The 18,525-nt window shown below is 50.0% G+C and overlaps 1 protein-coding gene across 1 annotated transcript in view; it reads right to left on the bottom strand.

The window, feature by feature from the left end:
* SLIT1 (slit guidance ligand 1) overlaps positions 1 to 18,525 on the bottom strand; it is a 170,401-nt gene that overhangs the window by 8,139 nt on the left and 143,737 nt on the right. The window contains exons 24-30 of the mRNA XM_036828945.1: positions 17,617 to 17,688; positions 16,737 to 16,808; positions 7,988 to 8,151; positions 6,022 to 6,146; positions 5,654 to 5,751; positions 2,004 to 2,143; positions 1,723 to 1,816 (exon numbers count right to left, since the gene is read on the bottom strand). Coding sequence (XP_036684840.1) covers positions 1,723 to 1,816; positions 2,004 to 2,143; positions 5,654 to 5,751; positions 6,022 to 6,146; positions 7,988 to 8,151; positions 16,737 to 16,808; positions 17,617 to 17,688 — 765 coding nt within the window. The remainder of the gene's footprint in view (positions 1 to 1,722; positions 1,817 to 2,003; positions 2,144 to 5,653; positions 5,752 to 6,021; positions 6,147 to 7,987; positions 8,152 to 16,736; positions 16,809 to 17,616; positions 17,689 to 18,525) is intronic.

Raw genomic sequence — 18,525 nt, 5'->3', positions numbered from 1 at the left:
CACAGCCTCATTCACTGCCATTCCCTTATCCATTCATCCAGTGAGTGTGTACTGAATACTTGCTGGGCTCCAGGTACAACACCAGGCACAGCTGAGTGTCTGTCAGTTCCGTCCTTCCTCCAAGACAGGAAGTTGAGTGAAGGTGCACTACACGCCCACCGAGCGCTCCTTCTCTGGGGTGTGAAGGACCGTCTGAGCAGTATCCAACCGGACAACGTGCAGTCCTGCTTTGTTCCGCCCTCTGAGGTCCAGCCCCTCTGAGGAGCGTGCACGCCACTTGCTCTGCCACTGCTCCTTGGTCTGCTGTGCCCACCCCACCCGGCAGCTCAGCCAGCAGTGCAGCGTCTGTCCACCATTTGGATGGAGGCTCCTGTGCGGCCCCTTGATCTAGGATCTGGGCCTCAGTGTCCCCCGGCTCTCACTTCGTGCCCAGGAGGCTCTGGCAGCTCCTGCTGGACTGAGTCCCTGGGGGACTCCATCCCCTACCTCTGCCCGAGCAGCTGGGGTTGGGTCCCTCAGCCACAGACCTGAAGAAGACCTGACCACTGTGCTGCCCTGACTGCTGGAACAGGGTCCCAGAAATGAGACTATGTTTGCAGAACTGCAGATGGGAGCAACATCTTAAAAACCCCGTGATTGGGCTTCCCTGGTGGCGCAGTGGTTGAGAGTCTGCCTGCCAATGCAGGGGACATGGGTTCGAGCCCTGGTCTGGGAGGATCCCACATGCCGCGGAGCAGCTGGGCCCGTGAGCCACAATTACTGAGCCTGCGCGTCTGGAGCCTGTGCTCCACAACAAGAGAGGCCGCGATAGTGAGGGGCCCGCGCATCGTGATGAGGAGTGGCCCCCGCTTGCCGCAACTAGAGAAAGCCCTCACACAGAAAGGAAGACCCAACACAGCCATAAATAAATAAATAAATAAAAATTAAAAAATTAAAAAAAAAAAACACAAAAAAACCCCGTGACCTTCACATCACAGTCTTCCGGTGACAAAGCACTTCCACATATGCCAGAAACAATGATGGTGACAACAGTCAAGGACCCCTTATCCAACCCTCCTGAAGCCAGACAGGTTTTGAAATTCAGAACTTTTTGGATTTGGGAAAGGTAATACAACGCCTATAACTGTATATTATGTAACATGCCCATTGGATCTGGGGCAGCCCCTTAACTAAACATGTTCACATTCTGCTGCAAAATCTACACATATTCCCACTACATGGGATGAATGGTGACTGTAAGTAGCTTCATATCAGTGCAGGTCAGCTTTTAATACCAAATACATTGATCGGATCAGATTTTGCTAGCAGATGGCTTTTGGTTTTCAGAGTTTTGTGCATTTTGTAATTGGCGATGATAAATTGTGGACCTGCAACAGTTCTTTATTGAGCACTTTTCAAATGTCAGATGTGGAGGTAAGTGCTTTTCACGCATTTGCTTATCTAATCCTTACAACCACCCCAGGAGGAAGCTACTGGTGCACCCAGTTTGCAGATGAGAAAACTGAGGCTCGGAGTGGTCAAGCCACCCATCCTGGGTCGTGATGTAAACCCAGGTCTGTCCGACTAAAACTACCACCACCCTGCCCCTGGCACTGACTGGCAGGAACTGAACAGCCAAGACCAAACCCACCTGATAGGTGAGGAAGCAGGCTGGGGAGGGCAGAGGAGAGGTGACGCGGGGGCCCATGCCCTTCCCTGGCCTTAGAAATGGGCAACACTGACCTGGGCCCGTCTGGGGTGCCCACACACTGGGCCTCGTGCTGACACGGGTTCAAATCCGAGGAGCAGAAGTCCACCAGCTGCTCACAGGCCGCTCCTGGGGGAAGAACGGGGGAGAGGCAGGAGAGAAGCTGCCCCCTGTGCTCCGCCAGGCAGCCGGCCCAGCAGAAACTTCCTGCAGACACTGAGGTAGGGTCCCAGCCCTTCTGCCCATGGGACAGGGGCTCAGGGCACGAGCACCGGCCCCCACCTCCCCACAGAGGCTCGAACCCCGCCACGCTTACCCGAGTACTGCAGGGGACACTGGCAGGTGTAGCTGCCCATGCCGTCCACACAGGTGCCCCCGTTGGCACATGAGTGTTCCACACAGTCGTCCGTGTTTACCCCACACGTCGGTCCTTCAAAGCCGGAGGGGCAGGAGCACCTGTGGGGAGCAGGGGAGGAGGGAGAGGTGTGTGGGCCCACGGCCAGGGCGGCAGCCTTCCTGAGGCACTGATGGAAGCCTGTGGCCAACGGTCAATAGCATCATCCTGGAGTTTTGGTCCCTACTCTGGGTCAAGCCCTGTTAGATGCTGGGGGTTAGAGGTGACCAAGACCAGCCCTGTGCTCCTGTGCTCATGAGATCACTCACAGTCTAGCGGGGGAGACGACGAGGAGACTGGCAACCAAAGGAGAGACAGGGAGTATCAGAACGGTGCGCAACTGAGGCTGGGGAGGGTGGACGAAGGGGCAGAGGACACCTAGCTCCTCCCTGGAGGGAGTGGTCAGGGCAGGCTTCCTGGAGGAGGTGATGAGTTAGCCAAGGACTCTGACAGGGGAGAAGAGGAAGGGGAGGGAAGGCGGTGGGAGTAAAAGCCTGGGGGAGAGAGAGCCTTACAGCCCATCCTTCAGGAGGGTACCTGCTCATCTAAATAGTTCAGGGCTTGGGGAGCACATACTTCAGGGATGGGGTGAGAACAGGACTGGGGGTAAGCAGGAGTCAGGTCTCGGAGAGCCCTGGAGATCAGCGATCTTCAAACTGGGGTACACTTCCCCCTGGGATAACTGTGGTTTTCCAAGAGGTCTGTGGGTCAGAGGTCTGAGAAATTAATTTCCACATCTTCATGTTGTGCACGGAACTTCCCCCTTAACTGACCTGCCCGGAGCTCCAGAAAGGCGCACGTGCACCTCTTCCAGCACGAGGCCAAGGTGGGCTGTGCCTGGGGCCTAAGATCCTTGGGTGCCAAATAAAGGGACAATTAGGAATATTGATGTTTCCAAAGTGAATGAACAAACCCTTTTGCAAGTCACGAGGTTTCTAGTTCTGTGCATTAAAAAATAATTGAGGGGGGCTTCCCTGGTGGCGCAGTGGTTGAGAGTCTGCCTGCCAATGCAGGGGACACGGTTCGAGCCCTGGTCTGGGAAGATCCCACGCCGCGGAGCAACTAGGCCCGTGAGCCACAACTACTGAGCCTGCGCGTCTGGAGCCTGTGCTCCGCAACAAGAGAGGCCACGACAGTGATAGGCCCGCGCACTGCGATGAAGAGTGGCCCCCACTCGCCGCAGCTGGAGAAAGCCCTCGCACAGAAACGAAGATCCTAAACAGCCGAAAATAAATTAAAAAAAAAAAAATTGAGGGAAGACCTCATGGAACTGTCAGCTGATAGAGCATTAAAAATAATTTTTGATGACAGATCACTTGGGGTTTTTAGCATATAAACTTGGCAGGGTTTCAAGTAATTGAGTGACATGGCTATAATAAAACTCTTAATCTCATTGGTTTATTTATGTGAACAAACTTTCTCAGCATTTATAGCTACACACACATAAACACACACACACACACACACGTATTTTTTTTAAGGGAATAGATTGGCTGCTAAGCCCTCTAACATTCTATAATATTCACCTCTGGACACATAAACCAATTAGGAGAAGAAAAGAAAACACACACACACACACACACACACACAAACAAAAGCTCCATCTATCTCATTAAGAGATACAGTCTAATAAAATTTTCCTTTTACGTGTAATAATTATCAAATTTTGGAATACAGTTATGTTGTTCTGATCAATTGTATATTATTGATCATTGTAATGATAACTCAATGCAAAAGAAACTTTTAATTAGAGGTTTATGGTGACAAGAAATAGTAAAAAAACTTTAAATTTAAGCTTATATACCCATTTTGGTGGTAGGAAAGTATGGCAGGGTGCTCAAGGAAAGTCTCTAGTATGAAAACAGATTACATTAGAAGAAAAATGGGGGGCAGGTGAGGGGAGTAAAACAGAAATACTAGTTTGAGTAGAAACGAGAATGATGCAAGATGTTGCAGCTGTTCAAGAGGAGTTCCTTCATGTGATTTTAAAATGATTTTTCCCTGGAGAATAATAAAAGAGTGATTTAAAGAGTCATAGCTTTAATTTTAAATGTCAATAATATGTACAGCGTTCTGGAAATGACCTTCTTTGCAATGGAAAATTAAACTTACCATGAAGATTTTTAGCTGTCACTTAAGAATGTGAGGCAGTTTGTAGCTTTAAAAATTCGTTTGCGGCGGGGCGGGGGTATGAACAAGAAGGTGTGAAGGCTACTGTTGCAGCCTGTGTCCTGGAGTTTAATTCCGCCTGCAAGGTGGTGGCGGATCTCAGCTTAAGTCCCCTCTGGCGGGGTTCGGGGGGACAACTGAGAAGGCCCTTGTTAAGCCTTAGGTTTGAGGGGTTACTCAGGGAGGCACCCCTTTCAACCAAAAGGGTCCTTCCCACAGCGCCCCCCCAATCTGCAGGCATGCCAAGTGTGAGGGGCTACTCCCAGCTGCACCCCTCCCGGCCTAGCAGGGAGAGCTCCTAGGTGCGTCCTCTCAGCCGCCCTCTCCGTAGACACGCCCCCTAGTAGTCTAGCCAATGAGGAGGGGGCTTTGATGGAGCTGCTGCGGAAGCCCAGAGGAGCACAGAGCCTATTGTAAGGACGCCGTTTCCAAGGCGACACCTGCCGAGAGGCCATTTAGTGTTTTCTTTTTTACAGCTGGTAATTTGGGTTTGCAGAGACAGGTTTGGCCATTTCTGCCAGTAGATTCAACATCATTTTCTGAAGAGTCAATTTGCTCAGCTGGCAATTTATCTTCAGCAACTAAGTACTATGTGCTCCTCAGAAAAGCTCTGGGTGCAGGAGAGCTCTGGGAAGCTGGGGGGCTCGTTGAGAGGCTCTGGGGGGAGCAGGGTGAGTGGGGGGCTTGAGGGGCCATGTCAGCACTGGGAGGACTTGCGAGATGAGCTGTGGAGGACAGTGGGAAACCCATGCCCGTGGTGCGACCAGAGTGACCCATGAGCTGGTGGGGGAGGCCCCCGGAGGGCGTGACCAGGACTTGGTCCACCTCCGGGCAGGGCTCCCCACCCCTGTCCTGGGGGCTCGGGGTGGACGCCTGATCCGGAGCAGCTGGCTGAGGGCCCTGCCTTCAGGCAACACTGGCCCAACAAGCAGGTGGATGGCTTCAATTGGAGGCCTTGGGGGTTAATGGAGATTACAGGAGTTTAAAACACCCCCAAGCTGCCTCTTGGCACTGCCGCTGCATATGCCCTAGGCTATGGACTCCCAGTGCCACAGAAAGACTCTCCTGGCACCTGGCAAGAGCAGGCAGAAGCCTGGAGCAGGAGCTCCAAGCCCCAGCCCCACTGCTGCCTGCTGTGTGACCTGGGCAGCCCCTAGTCTCTGTGCTTTCACTGCCTCTGGGCAGCGCAGGTGTGGCCTGGGTGGACACAGAGAGGCCTCTGGCTGCCATTTGGAGTGAGTGGCTATTCCCCCTGGGCCTGTCCCTCATCTCCCAGAGCTCAAAGGGCCTGGGCCATCCCATTCGGAGGAGGAAGGCTCTGAGGCTTGGGTGCTGGATCCCATTAGCACTCACCCACCACGTTCCAGCACCCACCACCCCCCGCCCCACCCCCGGAAACTCACGTGAAGCCGGCATCCTCGCCCTCCTGCGAGTGGCAGGTCCCGCCATTTCCACAGGGGCTGCTGGAACAGCTGTCCAGGGACACCTCACAGTCTCGGCCCTGGGGAAGAAGTCAGCGATGGGGACCCCAGGGAGACCCAGGGGCCAGTGAGCCAACAGGGACAGCCGGCCCCTCAGCAGCTCGGCCTGCCGGTCCCGGGGGTTCTTTGTTCTCTCATCCACATGTTAGGTCATGGATGAAATGCTCGCTTGGGCCCCTGCTCTGAGCTCACCCTGGGCCCTGAGGGCTGAGTGGCCAACAAGACAGCCCCAGCCCTGCCCTACCGCGCCCTCGAGCAGCCCTCTGCCTCCAGCCTCAGCCTGCACTCACCTTATAGCCGCTGGGGCAGGCACACCTGTATACCCCAAGGGGGTCGTTATGGCAGGTGCCCTGGTTCTGGCATGGGCTGGACAAGCAGGGATCACACTTGGCCTGGACAGCCAGGGTGGGCGGACCTGAGGCAAGGTGGGAGTGGTGTTAGCACAGGGAGGGGGTGGGGGGACAGGGCTGCGCATAGAGCCCCGTGGCCCCCGGCCCAGAATCCTGGCACCGCAGGGACGGGTGCGCGAAGCCCTCTCCCCAAGGAGATGTTTGCCCCTCCCGGTGTTCCCTCTGGATCGTGCTCACCCCCCTTTCACAGTACACCTCTCCAGCCTCTGGACCCTCCTCTGTGAAATGGAGCTAAAAACAGCCCCTGCCTCATGGGGCTGGAAGGACTAAATGAGATAATCCAAAAAAGGGGCTTCAGGGGAGCCCCCATGTGGCGGTCAGGGCAGGACCATCGGTGTGACAGCATCATGGTCACCATTACTGACATCGGCTGATGTTTTCTCCATCCCCTCACACCCTTCTGAGGCAACCACCCCCAGCCCTGTCACCTGCTGGCCTGGACAGCAAGGGTGGCCACCCCAGCAGGGAGGAGACTTGGCTCTGAGAGGAGGCCACGCTTAGGAGGAAAAAGGTCCATGGCCTTGAACTTGTTGCTCTCCAAGGCTGAACAGGGAAGGACCCTTTCCTGTCACCTCTCCGGCTACAGGCATGACCTTCTCCAGTCCCTCCAGGACTCACTGGTGGCCCTTCCTTGAACTTGGAGGTGGGGGAGGAGCCGGCAGCCAGGCTGCCTGGGGTGCCACCTAGGAGGAGCATTGGGGCCTCACAAGAATAAATAGTAACACCAGCCAGTTAAGTCAGGTTTCCACTTAAAACTCCTTCTAGAAGTAGAGAAACACTGGTTCCTGAAGAGGCATAAGCATGACTAGAAGGAGAAACAATTTCTAGTAATAACTGCAGGCGAGCACGAGGGGACTCCTCAGGTACAGGTGGGGCTCTGTTTGTTGATCCAGGTGCTGGTTACCTGGATGGGTTCAATTTGTGAAAATTCAGCGAGCCATTCATTTACGATCTGTACTTTCCTGTTATGCATGTTATATTCCAATAAAAATTAAAAAAAAAAACACAGACAAAAAGCTTTCACCAGTACCAATCCCACCCCATTAAATAAATACTGAGCAAACGTTTCAACATACATTGGCCTGCTCCCAACAGCCGACAGCCAAGCCACAGATCGGCCCCTCTGAAGGGTTACTCCCGTGAAAGCATCCTGCACACAGGGCGGCCCGGGGCCTCCTCATTAACCCCTGGCTGTCAGCTTCACTTTCGCTGGTGGTCTGTGAGCTTGCAGAGCGCAGGAGTCGTGCCCCACGGCCTCCCGTGCCCTCCCACAGCTGTCCCCCTGCACACAAAGCTAGGCCTGGGGCAGCCACTCGGCCACCTCCTCCTGCTCAGCAGGGTTCCCAGGGCTTGGGCTGTCAATCAGTCAATCAATCCCTGAACGAGTATTTACAGATGCCCAGGGTGAGGCCTCCAATCACACTCAGGCCTTGTATTTCCGCAAATGTCAGGAGTGGCAGCTGGGTCCAGTGGCTCAGGCGTTTAAGCTAATTGCTGAGCACAATTCCGACCAAAGGGAGGCCTGAGTGCTTGTACTGCCGAGAGGCTTGGAGCTTCCAGAAACACTGCTATTTTTATTTTCCTTACATAACCCCAGGAAGGGATTAGAGCCCTTACGGCCTGAGATTTTCCGCCTGGCTTTCTTTTGTTCGTTGTATGGCAGGACAAGAGGGCAGCAATGCCAGCAAGCAGCAGGGGCCTCATTCCTGCCACCTGTTCCCCACCCAGCCGGCCACCTCGGGGACACAGGAGTGTCTGGAAGGCTCTGCCAGGGTTGGAGGGGGAAGCAGGGGGTGGGGGAAAGCAACCCGGTACCCACCATCCCCTCTCGTGCTCCTGGGCTCACCTAGGCATTCAAACTTCTTGGCAGGTGTGGTGAGGAGCAGCTTGCCCTCCATATCCGGGGGCCCGGCACAGCGGGCAATGCCAGGTTCCTTGTAGCCTGTCTTCACCCAGCTGGACAACCAGCGCAGGTGGCAGTCACAGTACAGGGGGTTGGCACCAATGGCCCTGGGTCAGAGAGTGGAGAGAAGCAGGCATTATGGCTTCATGGGGTCCTTTGCCCACTGGGTACCTAGGGTGCCAGGCATTATGCCAGGAGCCGGCAAAAGCCTAACAGCCCCCATTACATGAGCACTTACTGTGTAGGCAGTAGAGTTTTAAGCACTCCTTATCTGTTATCTTGCTTAGTCCTCATCACACCCTACTATCCCCATTTTACACGTTGAAACTGAGACTCATAAAGGTGGAGGCACCTGCCCAAGATGCACAGAGAAAGTGGGGAAGTAGGATCTGAACTCGTGCTGTTGAGGCCAGAGCCTCTGACTGCACTGCCTCCAGGGTGCACTGGGGAGAAAGGAACCGAGATTTGCTGCTGTGATGAAACAGCTGCGTCTCCCAAGTCAGTGCATCTAATCCTCTCATCAGCCCCACAGTGTAAGTTTTCTCTTCTCCATCTCAAAGATGTGGGAACTGAGCCTCATGTGGAATAAGTGATTTCCTGGGGTCACACAACCAGTGAAGGGAAGCCCCCAGATCCAGAACCCAGCGCTGTCTGACGCTGAAGCCTATGCTCTTTAATTTTTCTTTTCATTTTCACTTAAACAAGAGGCACATGAATGCATTCTCATTGTAAACCATTTTCAGACCCGGCACACAGTCGTCTCCACCTTACACAACACTGTGACTGTCCTCAATGCCACTGAAGTATACCCATTAGAACGGTTAATTTTATATTCCGTGAATTTCACCTCAATTTTTTTTTTAAAGGCACATTCCTATGTTACTGATGGGAACGCAAGATGGTATAACTCCTACGGAGGCGGATTTTATGATATCTATCTAAGCAATGCAGTTGCCTTTTGACCCAGCAATTCTGCTTCTGGGAGTTTCTCTCACAGATGTGCCTGCACAAGTGTGTAAAGGCATCTCTGCAATGGTATTGATCGCAGCATTGTTTGTAACAAAGACTGGAAACCTCCTGTGTTCATCAGTGGGGGAGTGGTTAAGTAAACTACAGTACATCCACATTTCATGAAAGTCTACACCACTGTCCCTGCCAACCACAGGACCCATGATCACATGGTCACCACACTCAGCGCGTAGCCCTCCAATCCTTTCCCATAGTTACACACACAGTTCTTCGTGAGGAAGAGATTACCTCCCTCCAGTACACGTCGCTTCTGAGTAGCCTGCTTCTTGTCACTAAACAGCACGTCTTGGAGACGTTTCCAGGTCGGCAATATGGATCCACCTCATTTTATCAAACTGCTTCATAGGATCCCAAAGAATGGACACTTCATAGCTTTTTTTTTAAATTTATTATTTATTTATAAATTTATTTATTTATTTTTTATTTATTTATTTTTGGCCGCGTTGGGTCCTTGTTGCTGCGCGTGGGCTTTCTCCAGCTGCGGCGAGCGGGGGCTACCCTTTGTTGCGGTGCACGGGCTTCTCATTGCGGTGGCCTCTCCTGCTGCGGAGCACGGGCTCTAGGCACGTGGGCTTCAGTAGTTGTGGCACGCGGGCTCAGCAGTTGTGGCTCACGGGCTCTAGAGTGCAGGCTCAGTAGTTGTGGCGCACGGGCTTAGTTCCTCCGCGGCATGTGGGATCCTCCCGGCCCAGGGCTCGAACCCGTGTCCCCTGCACTGGCAGGCGGACTCCCAACCACTGCGCCACCAGGGAAGCCCCCACTTCATAGCTTTTGCTGCCAGACATTCTGGTTGTTTCCAAGGTCAGTGAACACTCTGTTCATGCCTCTTTGTGAGGAGCGAGCATTTCTCTAGAACAGATGCCTAGAAGGAGGATTCAAGTCGCAGAGGAAGCGCATGGAAAATGTTAACAGCCGCCCTCCAAAAAAGGCTGTATGGACTTACACTCGCCTGCGGTGTAAGGCTGTGCCTGCTCCCTCCCATTCCCGCCCCGACGCTGACACTGTGCACCGCCAACCACTTAGGCTTTGACCGATCCCGTGGGCAAGCTCATAATCTTCTCACTAAACCACAGTGAGAGATTCAGAGATGAACTCGGCATGGATTTGGGGGAACGAAGAGGCCAGCGGTCTTTGAACCAGCAAATAGAAAAACCAGAGCCTCGTGCCTGAAGTTCATTTATATCAACATTATGGTGAAAACATAAGGCTGTATATTGCTCGTGAGAAAGGGCACATTTATTAAGTACCAAATGGATGCGCTGCCATTTTCCACCTGTGTCTGGGCAATACAGAGGAAGTGGTTCCCCTGGAGATGTGTTGGGTCTGATGAAAGCAGCAGCAACTCCGAGCAGGAATTCCCCCAGATAGCCCAGCGGATGACGGCCGATCTTATAAAGCAGGCTCAACAGTCTTGGACTCCGGCCCCCAGCGCAGCTGCTCACTGCCCGGGTGACCTTGAGCAGCTCACTTAACATCTCTGGGGCTCACTTTATGATTCGATAAAGAGCCTGCAATCTGGAAGGGGAAGAAAGACAAGCACATATAACCTGAAATGGTTGCCGAGGGAATAAGGCAGCTTGGAAAAGAAAGCCGTTTCAACCTCCACGTGTATTTCATTTTTTCTGTCCTGATTTGCTGACAGCATCCATCCTGGTTAATGGGACAGGGAATACACCTTCCTCTTTTCCCTGAACATTACCAGGGCTTCTCAGAGGTAGAGGAAGCTCAGACGCTTTGATTTTTTGATTTTTTGAAGCTTCATTGTGTTAAAAAAAAACACAAAGACTTTAAAAAAAATAACAGGAATACAAAACAGTGGTATGTTTAAAATGTCTACATTCACCAGACTAATATTTTTAACATAAAAAGTATGAGGTAATGTAATTATGTTATTCAAAAGATAAATACAGAATTTTTTTGAAAGAAGGTTTTGTAGCACACTGCAGGAGTGTGGTCTGCTAATGAGCCACGAGTTGAGAGTTTATTAGGAAGGGTTTCTTCTCCCCATCTTGTAGCTCATTTAGAGAAAACGCCAAAAAGACTAAATCTGAAGCCACTGTGAACGTGGAGGCCCTTGACACGTCTTAGGATGTCACAATTCCCAATTCCTGCATAAATTCCCCCCATAAATGGCAACAAAGTTGCACCTCAAATGTAAGTGTCCCTTTCGGACTCAATATAAAAAAAAAAAAAATAATAGAGAATAATAAAAACTACCAAAGTCGCATACAAAGCTATTCAAAACTATGCCTTCTGACTTGACCAACACACGCTTTACTTGTCGCTGTATAGAGCAGATGGCGAGCGACTCCTGAATTCAACATTTCAAGCTTTAATTTCTCCAAAGGCAGGGTTTTTGTGGCTACTTCATTAGTTCAAGTAGTTCACTTTCACCGGGAGTCCATCTTTCCCAACAAAAACTGCTGTGAACTCAGTGGGGAGTGGAGAGCCACAGGCCCTGCTGAGACCAGTGGTGAGGAGAGCGCCAGGCTGCTCAGCAATCCAAAAGGACCGTGGAGTCAGGTTCATCCCCCAGCAAAAGTATAAATAACCCTGTGCTGTTGATCTTTGGTATAACTTGGAAATAGTTGAAACAGTAGCTATTCGGTCTGTTCCTGCCAAGGCCCAGCTGGGCTTCTTCTATGAACGTAACCAGGACAGAAATAGATCTCCTGTGGCTGTTTCAGAGGTGCCAACTGTACAGTTTAGCATACACTAAAACTTCAAAATCTCTTCACCTGAGCTATTCCTCCTCTACCCATCCTCCTCCCGGGCAATTTATTTGTGTGCATCACTTCTTCTACTGGAATGAAGCTTCTTGAGGGCAGGAATCGTGAACCCCTCACTGAGCCTGACACCAGCAGGCGTCCTGTTTTCTGAATGAACGCCTGCGTAAAAGCACGAGAAATGCACAAATCTCAGTATGAAAGCAAAAGAACTTCAAAAAGAAAAGAATCATCTATCATCCCATAAATGTAACTAATTTAATTTTCATTTATTCCCTTCTAGTTCTTGTGCTCATATATATACATCACTGAAATCAGAGTACACCGTCTTCTTTATTCTGCGTTTTCTTTTCTTTTTTAATTAATTAATTAATTAATTTATTGGCTGCGTTGGGTCTTCGTTGTTGCCCGCGGGCTTTCTCTAGTTGCGGCGAGCGGGGGCTACTCTTCATTGCAGTGCGCGGGCTTCTCCTTGCGATGGCGTCTCTTGTTGCAAAGCACGGGCTCTAGGCGCATGGGCTTCAGTAGTTGTGGCTCACGGGCTCTAGAGCACAAGCTCAGTAGTTGTGGCACACGGACTTAGTTGCTCCGCGGGATGTGGGGGCTTGAACCCGTGTCCCCTGCATTGGCAGGCGGATTCTTAACCACTGCACCACCAGGGAAGTCCCTATTCCATGTTTTCATCAAATAATAAAGTACAGTGCCATAACTATTATAATTAACTACTTGCTATTCTGTCATATGGGCATACCATGATTTACCTAATTATTCCATATTTACTTTTCATACCGAATTCTTAATGAATTCAGAAATCTAGTTTTCCAACATGCAGCAGATTAGGGGCAACACAATGTCAGATTATAGACATGAAGAATGATACTGGGGAGCCTTGGCACAGGATCTGGCACATAGTAAATATTTGCTGATGGACGGATGGATGGATGGGCGAATAGACAAATGGATGAAAGATGAGCTAACTGTAAAAGTAAATATTAAAGTAAACAGCTGCAGAGATGTGCAGGGTATCGAAGCCCCAGGCAGTGATGAGTGCTCACAATCATTATGGCATGTTAGAACTATAGCAGACCTTAGAAATAACCTGTGTACAGGTGAGGAAAGAACCTAAAGAGATGAATGAATTGTCTGAGATCCCACTGCAAGTTGATGGCAGGACAAAGACCTGACGCCACATGTCCTGATTCCTAGTCTAAAGTTCAAGGGGTTTAAATACGGTGGATCTCACCCCCTCAGCACACATGCTTGGCCCACCCCCCCACCCTGCGTACTGCCGGTGAAGAGGAGAGGCCCAGGTCAGAGTCACAGTAGGAACAGAGGGCACCTCTGGGAGCCAGGAACACTGGATGCTAACTCTTGGGCAATCCCTGACTTGTTATACAGCCGTGGGCGCCTACTTCCCTTCAGACTGCATGTGGCCTTTGTGAAGCCCAGAGTTAATGTGGTGAGTCTGTGCTATCCTTGGCCCATTCCTTGACTCCTTGTAAGTGCTCACGGAATCCTTATGGAATAATTGCAACTCTTCATGCAGAGGAAATAATGGCTACATGTGTGCACATGCACATATATTCCATCAGTATTACATGCGCACACACCTAAATACAAGCACATGTACATTTCCCAGGCTGCTGCCTAGTTCCATTTGAAACCCTGGGTATAAAGGGAATAATGTATTCATGAGGTTGCTTCATAATAATGGAAGATTTCTTCTACATAGATGCTATTTTATAGAGAAATAGGGCTTAGATGCAATTAACAAACACCTCTGATCAGTAATGCTGATGCCCTGTTTTGCATTTACCACTTAACTGATCTCTACTTATTGTTTTTTTCTTTTTTCTTGCAAGTTGGATCTGGCTTCTGGCTTGATGTCACTGTTCTCCTAAAGAAAGTCTGAATTTATAGATAGGGACGGGCTCAAAATCTGGTTTTGCAGCTTCAGGTTTTTGTTGACACAAAACATATGTTCACTTCCCATTTGAAGAGCAAAGCCTCTAGATGTTGAGCTAGAGACATGATCAGAATGTCCTTGAGTCTTATTCAGTTTTCACAGGGAAGGAGAAAAGGTAAAGCCCAATGATAAGAGATACAGTACACGAAGGGGGGCCCCAAAGGAGGGAAAGGTGGACCACATGCTTGAAAAGGCCTTTCCTGGCAGAGGGGGAGCTGGAGCAGACACTTGGCACAGCCCAGGGGTAAGCAAAGGAGCCAAGAACAGTGTGGGCCCAGAGCAGCAGCAGACACTGGCCCAGCAAAGACATGCACAAAACTCTCTGGAGAGAAGTATCTCCAATACAGGTTCTCAGAATTCCCAACATCAGCAAAAAATGAGCTCACAACCAAAAATTACTAAACACAGATAGAAACAAGCCCCTGTGAATGGGAGTCATCAGAACAATGAACAATACCATCCTTGCCTGGCCTTTGTCCAGAGCCACAGTCTCCAGCCAGGCTCCCTCCTGCCTCATCCCATCCCATCCAGCCTCCACAGGTCACCACGGCTTTCCAGGAGTTTTCACAATTTAATTCTTCCACGATTCCCTTCTATCTACAGAACAAAGCCCAATCTCCATAGCATGGCACAAAGGCCCTTCACAATGGAATTCCAATGTCCCTTTCCAGATTCCTCTCTTCCCACCCCACACTCCTCACCTAACCAAACCCCCTATATCCTATGCTGGACAACAAAGCATCCCTGAATATGTCACTCACTTCCTTGCCTCCACGCCTTTGCACATGCTATTCCCTCTTCCTGGAACGTCCAAATGGCAAATTCCTAGTGTCTTTTCAATGGCAGCAAAGAGGCACCTCCTCTCTGAAGGTCGTCAGAGTTCCCCAGAGTTAGTCACTGCTGCCTTTGAGCTTGTTTTATAATATCCCAGATGGTCACAGAAGGCAGAAACCTTGTGTTAGTAAATTCTTCAGCATTTGACTCACTGTGATTACTCAGGACATATTTATTGAGGCAATAAAGAATAAATAAAGAGCTTTGGAACCAGACACACCTAAGTTCAAATCCTGTCTCTGTCATTTCCCAGCTTTATGACCTAGGGAATCTGCTTAACTGAACCTGGGACTGTAAAATGGGTATAATAAATCCTGCCACCTAGGACAGAGCCCCCTGACCCATTCCACTCCCATGCAGACATCACTAATCAATCACTGCACTCTGCCCACTGAGCCCTGGAATCTTCAGTGTGGGCTCAAGACAGTCCCTGTCTTATTTGTGAAGCTGGCTCACAGCACAAAAGCTACTTCCCATTTTGGTTATGGAGTAAACAAGACACCACAGATAGTAAAGTACTTGTCCCAGGCAAACTCTCAATGAGTGACACTTATTACTATTTTATTTCCTCAAGTCTAAGATTGTTAGACGCCCACTAATTTAGCATGTTCTGGGACGGGTGGAGAAATGTTACCTTTAATAAGGTAAGATATACTCTGATCTCAGAGATTAAAATGTGGAAAAGATGAGCCTTAGAGCCAAGAAAATCCAGTGAGATTGTTGAGTGACTGAACTTCAAGTAGAGATGCTGGGGATCCCAAAAGACTCCCTGATCTGGGTTTGCCTGTCCACTCGGGCCCTGGGCACTTGGCTGTGAGGCAGAGAGCAGGAGGACACAGTAACACCCAGGGTCCCGGCTGCAGTCCATCTGGCCTGAACATGACCTGGACCTACAGCCGAGATGCTAGGAGAGAACGTGTTCACTCTGTGCCTGGCCCCGCCTCCAGAATCAGGATGACCCTGCCATGGCTCATTGCTTTTATATTCCTTCATTTTTTAAATTGTGGTAAAAAAATATATGTAATTTGCCATTTTGACCATTTTAAGTGTACAACTCAGTGGCATCGATTACATTCACAATATTGTGCAACTATCACCACTATCGGGTTCCAAAACTCTTTTTATCACCTTAAACAGAAACACTGTACCCATTAAACAAAAATTCCCCTTTCCTCCTCCTCCCAGCACCTGGCAACCACCATTCTCCTTTCTGTAGCTATGAATCTGACTATTCTGGGTACCTCATTTCAGTGGAATCGTACAATATTGTCCTTTTATGTCTGGGTTATTTCACTCAGCATGCTTTAAAGGTTCGTTCATGTGGTAGCATGTGTCAGAACTTCATTCCTTTTTATGGCTGAATAATATCCCACTGTACCATATTTTGTTTATCCATTCATCTGTCAATGGACACTCGGGTTGTTTCTGCTTTATAGCTATTGTGTGAACCATGCTGCTATGAACATGGGTGTACAAGTATCTGTTTGAGTCCCTGCTTTCAATTCTTTGGGGTATATACTTAGGAGTGGAATTGCTGGGTCATATGGTAATTCTACCTTTAGCCTTTTGAGGAATCGAGCATACTGCTTTTTAAGAATCCTCTTGGCGCTGCCAGGTAAACAGTTTTGGAAACAAGTCTACATCCAATTATGCCAATTATACTTCTTTTGGGTAGTAAATTTCCGGAGCTTATCCCCCACCATATGAAGTCAGAGGCACAGTACTGGCATCGTGCTTCAGAGCATGGGATTTTGAGACGGAAGACTTGAGCCTCTACCAGCTATGCAACTTCGGGTGAGCCTGTCACATTTTCTGGACCTGTTTCCTCATGTGGAAAATGGGAATAACAGCAGCTATGTTGTAGGAGAGCTGTGAGGATTAAATTAGCCGATGCACGTGCAGTGCTTGGCAATCAGTATATGGTCATTACTACTTTTATTATTGCTTGTGAAGAACTGTTCTCAAAGTCCATTGCTGTGACTGATGGTACACTGAATGTGTAAGAGTCTGAAACGGGGAGCATTTGAAGTTCACAAGCTAAATTAAAAGTAATATTCTCAGGAGGAGGGGTCTTTCTTGGAATCCAAGTTCCATTTAAATCCAAAGAGGTGCCGAGAATTGGGCCAGAGTTACTTACAGGTGAGACAGGGAGGTCACATCTGTGAAGATGCCCTCTTGGAGGGTGGAGACGTCATTACCATGCAGGGACCTGAAGAGAGAAGAGGCTGTCAGGACTCATCCCAAGACAGAAAACTCAGGAACTGATGGAGGGACGCCCTCTGCTGAGAGAGGCATGTCATGAGGGAGAGGGTCCCTGGATCAGAGACCCTGCGCTGCTGGCCACAGGCAAGGAGAGGGAGCCCCTAATTATCACAGACCACGCTGCCCCTCAGCCCTTCTGGAAGACCCTGCTCGGGCCATCACAACTAACTCACATACCATGTCTGTTCACAGGACAAATGGATGTGTGCGTATGCAGCTTGTGCCCTCCTTAGCTTGGCTAGGGAGTCTGAGGGGGCAGGCTTCTTCCTCGTAAGGAAGCTACTAGGTGAGCCCTAGGTTGGGGGTGAAGAATGTCCCCCTGCCCCAGGCGGGCTGCCAGAGGACTCAGTGCAAGGATATTCCAGAGGCCGTCATAACAGGCATGGCAGAGGGCTGTGAGCACAGGGCAAAACTCACAGTGGGAATTCTTAGACAAGGTTCTACATTCACCATTTGACAGGAGACTCACATGCAAACAAGGGGCTACCTTATCTTGGATGCTCCCGGACCCTGCCTCAGCACACACATCGCAAACACAACTTGGGGCTGACAGCAACCCCCTTTTCTCGGATGGTTTCCCATTCATTCCTTGGCCTCCGTTAGGAGCTCCAATGAGAGTGGACTGGCCTCGCACTTTGGACACAGTTGGCCCTGCTGGGGCCCCGGACCTGGGGACATTCCTGCCTGCCAGGTGGGTGAGAAGGGCCCTCGGTGGGGCAGATTTCCCTGGAGGAATGAAGAGCAGCAAGACTCACAGCAGGCGCAGGGAGCGGAGCCCCTGGAAGGCCAAAGGAGGGATGCACTGCAGGGCATTGTAGCTGAGGATCCTGCAGGAAGAAGAGGGAGAGACGGAGAAAATGAGTACCACTTCTGGTACCACTTCTGGTGGTGATGCAGGTGGTCACCACCTTGACTGTGGTGATGGTTTCATGGGCGTGAACATATATCAAAATGTATCAAATTTTACACATTAAGGATGTGCAGTTTATTGTATATTCATTATACCTCATTAAAGCTATTTTTTAAATAATAACAAGAGAAATGAGACATTTTTTATCACAGGAAAAGGCTGTTTCCCCTTACAGCTTCCAGGATCAGCTAGCCCCGGATTTCTCAGCCTCAGCACTGTTGACAGTTCCTTGCTGGGGGGCTGTCCTGTCCCTTGTAGGATGTTCAGCAGCATCCCTGGCCCCTGCCCACAGAGAAGCAGTAGCTCCCCCTGCCCTCCTCCAGCTGTGACAACCAAAAACGTTTCAAACATTGCCAAATGTTCCCTGGAGAGCAGAATTGCCCCTGGTTGAGAACCACTGCCCTAGACCATGGCAGCTTCACACATAGGCTTGTAAAGAAAAAAATGTTGCCTGCCATTCCAGTTCTACAAGGATCAAGCCATTAGCCACTTCAGTTGCCCACCGACAGTGTGCCCTGAGGGGAATCCAGGATAGAGAAAGACAGGGTGCATTCTGTGCTTTGAATATACTAGCCTTTAGGTAGCTTAGATGCATATCTAAGGAAAAATTTCAAATGACCCCAGACTCTTACATCTTCCCATAGGTAGAAAAGCACTAAAATCATTAACTTGAGATATCTGTTCTTTGGGATTAACAGTAACCTTTTGATGCTTGACCACCATGTTTTTCTCAGAAAAAAAAGTTCATGTGTAT

Source organism: Balaenoptera musculus, chromosome 16 (assembly GCF_009873245.2).
Source record: "Balaenoptera musculus isolate JJ_BM4_2016_0621 chromosome 16, mBalMus1.pri.v3, whole genome shotgun sequence".
Classification (NCBI taxonomy): Eukaryota; Metazoa; Chordata; class Mammalia; order Artiodactyla; family Balaenopteridae; genus Balaenoptera; species Balaenoptera musculus.
The sequence above is the reverse complement of the archived record's forward strand: the minus strand, read 5'-3'. Positions and strand labels throughout refer to the sequence as shown.